General features: G+C 39.2%; 1 protein-coding gene across 1 annotated transcript; it reads right to left on the bottom strand.

Annotated features, from left to right (window-relative positions):
- Positions 1-2,141: 2,141 nt before the first annotated feature.
- On the bottom strand, positions 2,142-5,533 carry LOC110038276 (pentatricopeptide repeat-containing protein At3g57430, chloroplastic). Its single transcript, XM_020743065.1, has 2 exons — positions 2,553-5,533; positions 2,142-2,385 (listed from the first exon to the last, which is right to left on the bottom strand). Exon 1 carries the CDS (start codon positions 5,443-5,445, stop codon positions 2,785-2,787), a length of 2,661 nt encoding a protein of 886 aa, XP_020598724.1. The 5' UTR covers positions 5,446-5,533; the 3' UTR covers positions 2,142-2,385; positions 2,553-2,784.
- Between the last annotated feature and the right edge of the window lie 424 nt (positions 5,534-5,957).

A 5,957-nucleotide genomic window follows, 5' to 3' on the forward strand; every position in this document is an offset into this window, starting at 1 on the left:
CCTAACTCGTTTAGGATTCCGAGATTGTCGTCCTTTACGACCTAAATCCTCACATCTTTCAGGTTATTTGTGTGAGCGTTTCACACAAATGTAAGTCTTACTTAAATAAAATTGGCAGGATACAACACTTGAATATTCCTCCTCGAAACTGAAGCCAAACCATAGGGTAGACTGGGAAGCTACCGTGGATCTCCTCTGGATCTGTGACACCCCCTAGTTCTTTTTCCTTTGGATCCTTTAATAAATGTCTCAAGTTTGAACCATTCTCTTTTGCACACCTCTTTGTCAAATTTCGTTAAAAAGTCTCATCCTTTTGAAATCCTTGAAGATAATTTTTTCTGATTTTTATCGAGAGTATTCTTGAGTGGTTTCGATCATTTAAGTTGTAATTAACTATAGGGGTTTGCCCTTATAGGGAGTTTTTTCGAACCCAGCTTAAAATAAACCCTATTTAATTCTTTGTATTAAATAGGGGAACTTGTCGGCAAATAAATCGACAAATAAAATAATTTTGCAGACCAAACGGACGTCATATATATCTTATTTTATCTGATCAAGTCTCATCCTCAAGTCTTGTGTTTATCCCTCGTGATAGATACAGGATTTGAGGTAGAACGCTCTTTCATTTAACCTGTGAAAAATATGAGGTCAGTTTGATTTCATATTTTTCTAAAATTATATATATATACGTAAAATAAAGTCCTTCCGAAACGGGCGACGGGATTTCGATTCCAGCTACCGACAGCTTCTCACGGGCGACTCCTCCCCCAATCCACCCATCCACCCTTTTCCCCGCCGACACACTAATATTATTTACCATTTAGATACTTTAATGACTTCTAAATCTCTTTTAGACCCCATATTGTATGGGAAACTACAAATATTTCTGATGCGAAAAACTATCACAATTTCTTTTATGATTCTATGGCGATAACTTAATTAAATGAGAAAATTTATGCTTTCTTTACTCCACCTCTTACCAGCCCTAAGTTGATATGGCGATAACTCATCCTATTTCAATTGGTTTACATCGGGGATTGGCTTTAAGCGCATATCTTTTTGCTATAATTATGAATTTTTTACTGAACATTTACAGGAGAATATACCTTTGTGTATGTTTTTTGCTGATGATATCCTTTTCAAGAATAAGACTAAGGGAAAGTTCTAGAAAAACTAGAATTATGGAAGTCAACTTTAGAGTATAGAGGCTTTCGTTTGAGTAAATCTACAACCAAATACATGGAATGTAATTTTGGTAATAGTAGATCTAGTAGTATGGTTGTAACAATGGGTGATCAAATCATTAAAAGAAGTGAATGTTTTAGATAACTTGGGTCTATTGGTAAAAGCAATGGTTATATAGATGATGATGTTATTAGTAAAGCTCAAGTCAGATGGTTAAAATGGAGGGTTGCATTAGGCTTATTATGTGATAGAGAAGTACCGCTTAAACTTAAAGGTGAATTTATAAGATAGTGGTGAGATCTGAATGATTTATGGCGCGGAATGTTAGCTAGTAAAAGAGAAACAAAAAATTAAGTTAAGCGTTACTGAGATGAGAATGCTCAAGTGGATGAGGGCTTTACATTTAGAGATAAAATATGAAACAAATATATCAGTGAAAGAGTTGGAGTAGCTCTAGTGGCAAACAAAATCAGAGAGAATTGCCTTAAATGGTTTGGTCATATTAAAATTCGACCATCTGCTTGCTGAACCTGTTTGGAGATTAGCTGTGTTAGATTTGACTTTTGTTAAGAAATATAGACGTAGACTTAAAAAAACTTAGGCATGTTGTACAAAAAATTATCTTAATTTATTTGAATTAAACAAAAATATGACACTCAATAGAACACAATGGAGAAAATCGATTCATGTGGTCAGCCCGACTTAGTAGGATAAAGGCTTATTGTTGTTGTCGTTGTATATGTTACAAGTTATCATCGAGTTTACTATGAAGCATTTAACAAGTTATTTATTGAATAATAAATGAACTGTTTCGACATAAATAAATGACTCGAACTATGTTTAAATTTGGTTCATTTAACCAGGGAGTATTCAAAAAAGGTTCAAACTTTTATATTTACAAAGTTGAACAAAATTGAATTAGTGATCAAAAGTGCAGCGATTCATTTATAGCCCTTGCTAGAACAGATCAATCAAAAAGAAAATATAATTCATATTTATTTACATGTAACTTAAGGCATATTTATATTCCCCGCATGCTCAATTAGACAAAATTAGTAAATTTTACCTTATCAATATGACAGTTCCAATAGAATCAGATCATGCTATTTAAAATAGGTGCCCTAATTGTGATTAGCATGATGACAGACACCCATTCTTTGACCAATCATGACATCAGCAATCCATATCTACTTGAGAGATCTGCAAAAACAACTGACAAGACATTATAACCTTTTGCTAAAACCATGGCGACATGCAAAGTAAAATTCAAGTTCATGACACTATGCAAAGTAAAAGTCATTTCATGATAAATAGTTAGAGAAACAATGGGTAACAAAAAAATAACGATGACAACATCAAATATTTACCTCGAAGAAAGTGAAGAATATACTTGCTAAACACTTGTCGAAACTGAAATAAAATGGGAAGAAAGAATAATGCATTCAATCCTTTAAAGAGAACATATGATTCCCTACTGCTGATATAGGTTGTATAAATTTATTTTCCATTTTTATTCCAAAACACTAAATGCTCAACTGGACAGCCACATGTATGCTTCTCACTGTGCTAACTGATGCATTTTGGTATTGGTAAGTGGTGTCACCAATAGTCTCCACAAGAACAAAATCCATCCTTAAAATGATGAAATCTTCTTACATCCCTCAAAATGATATCTCTATCTAAAAGTTTAGAGATGAACTTGGTGGCCTCGTGGCAGTCATGGCATATTCTAAGGTTTTTAGCAACTCTAATAGTTGAACCAGGAGGTGTGTTCAGTAAACCAAATGCTATTGCCAGTTTCTCACTATGGCCACAAAGAAGAATCTCTTTCTCATCCTCCTCAACATTGTGAAGAACACAAGTTGTATCTGGCACATAGCCTTCTTTCCTCATTTTTTCCCATAGAACATCAAGGTATGCATGCAGCCGTGCGCTCTGCGGATGTAATGAATCCCCAGCAGTGAATTTGTGGACTTTGTCACCAACTTCAATCCAGCTGCAACCTGGTTCTTTTCTTACTCCCATCTCCTTCATCCTCTTCCTAACTTCATCTGCCCTGTCCCACAGGCCAGAAGCTGCAAATATGTTAGAAAGAAGAACATAGTGGCTGGCCTCATTGGGTTCTAGCTCAAAGAGCTGATTAGCAGATATTTCACCAAGTTTAACATCTCGGTGAATGTGGCAAGCACCCAATAAGCTGCTCCATGCTCCCGCCTGGTTTGAGTCAGGTTCCATTGTCTTGATGAGTTTATATGCTTTTTCCAGTTGCCCAGAACGACCAAGCAAATCTACTACACAAGCATAGTGATCTGGACTGTGCTTTACTCCATAGTCCACTTCCATCTTATTAAACAATTCCAAGCCTTCATTAACCAACCCAGAGTGGCTGCAAGCAGCAAAAACTGCAATGAAAGTAATCTCATTAGGCCTAACTTCCCTTCTAGCCACCATATCATGGAACAGCTTGAGTGCTTCCTGTCCATGCCCATTCATTCCATATGCCATGATGAGTACATTCCACGTAATTACATTGAGTTTGGGCATTCTCTCAAACACCCTTCTAGAAAGAGTTAGGCACCCACATTTTGCATACATGTCAACCAAAGCACTACCCACGGCAATATCGTAATCTAATATATTACGTATAGCATAGCAATGGATCTCCTTCCCCTTAGTTAGTGCTGTTAGAGAGGCACATGCTGGAAGAAGAATCATCAGAGTGATGTTATTTGGTCTGTGATGATAAAGCCTTTCAGAATTCTTACTTTCTTCTCCTGCTTCTTCACAATCTGCAGTTCTCTTTCTTGTTATTTGCATCTCAGACAAAAGTTTAAAGGCTTCTGTGAACCGGTCAGCAGCAATACAGCCTGAGATCATGGTGTTCCAAGTAACCACATCTCTAGAACCCATACTGCTGAATATCTTCCAGGAAACCTCCATCTTTCCAACCCTTGAGTACATATCCATAAGAGCATTCTGCACATACTTGTCAGACTCTAAACGCCTCTTCACAACATAACCATGGATGCTTTCCTTAGAGCTAAACACCTGGGAACGCACACAAGAAGGGAGGACACTAGCTAAAGTGGTGGCATTTGGACACAACCCTGCATCCTCCATCACGATAAAAAGGTTCAGTGCCTCTTCATCAAATGCATTCTGTGAATATCCAGAGATCATTGCATTCCAAAGCCCCAATCTTTGTTCTGAAACTCCATCAAAAACATGACGGGCCTTCACAATCTCTCCAAAGTTACAATACATGTCCACCAGTGCACTAGCAACAAATGAATTCCCACACAAACCATCATTTCTGATGGAAAAAGCATGAATCTCCTTCCCAAAATCCAACCAATCGGCATGGGTACAAACTGGGAGAATGCTAGAAAGTGTAACACCATCTGGTTTAATCCCATCAACAACCATTCGATGCAGGACATCCATTGCCTCCATATATTGCTCATTCTGCGCCAGAGAGCTGATCATCGTATTCCAGGTGACCATATCAGGATTGTCGAACATATCAAACAGAACAACTGAATCCCCTATACTACCTAACTTAGCATAAAGCCCTATCAAGGAATTATATGTGTATGTCTTTCCATCAGAATACAATCCCACTCTAAGCCCGTGCCCATGCAGCTCCTTCGCAAGCCTTCTTCCATCAAGCCTCCCGAGGTTCGAACAAGCCTGTGAAACACTAACAAGAGAAAACGAGCTCTCATGAAAACCATCCTCCAGCATAAACCTAAAGCACTCCAATGCCATCTCCCACTCCTCAAACAAGCACAATGCAGATATTATCGAATTCCAGGAAACTTGATCCCGTTCAGATATTCCATCGAACACCTTGATTGCGTTGCGTAAATCGCCACACTTCGCATACATTGTCAGCAGGGAGTTCGGAACAGCGACGGGTGACGAGATATAACCGGATTTGATGGAGGCGGCGTGGAGCTGGCGGCCTAAGGCGAGGTCATGGACGCCGGCGGAGGATTTGATGGCTGCGGGGAAGGCAAAATGGTCAGGAAGGGCTCCGGCGGCGGTCATGGAGACGTAGGTGCGAAGAGCGGAGTGGAAGCAGTTGGAGCGGGAGTGAGAACGAAGGGTTTCGACCCATGATGAAGACGGCGATACGGGCTCGCCGGCGTCGGAGTAAAAGGTAGGAGGTGGTTTTTGAATGTCGGTGGGTGAATGAGGTTGTGGAAGAGAAAGGGAGTGAGAGAGAGCAGAAGAGAGGGGGATTTGGAGAACCGACATTGTTGGTTGAGCTTGCCGGGGCTTTGCCCCTTCGCGGGGTTTCAGCGGGTAACCGCTGCTACTGGTGCTATTATTATTGATGTCTGTAAGAGAAATCTTGGCCGTAGAATGATTAATTAATGTTTTAGTATTGTGTGATAATTCATTAGATATTTAAATTATAAAAATGATGGATAAAAATATTTTTTTTTTTTTATGTAGAAAATTAGGAAAAAAAATCACTAGTCAAGTTGAAGAAATTTCCTATAAGATAACGATTACAAATATGTAGTCTCTTTTCTCATATGATGATAAAAATTATAAAACCTCTCAAGTTGTAACGTCGGTGCACGAAAGAACGTATGCCCCTAACGGTAGAGAGCGGTCATAACGAGGAGCGATAGTTGGGGCTTCGGTGCGATGTCTTCCGGGTTAGCATGACACCTGGGGTGAGGCGCCGCTTTGTAGGTTGCTTCGTACAGTGCTTCATAGCAATGAATGGGCGGCAGTCGATGGTAAACGGCTTTGGCCAA

The sequence above is a fragment of the Phalaenopsis equestris genome, unplaced genomic scaffold (genome assembly GCF_001263595.1).
Source record: "Phalaenopsis equestris unplaced genomic scaffold, ASM126359v1 Scaffold000002, whole genome shotgun sequence".
NCBI lineage: Eukaryota > Viridiplantae > Streptophyta > Magnoliopsida > Asparagales > Orchidaceae > Phalaenopsis > Phalaenopsis equestris.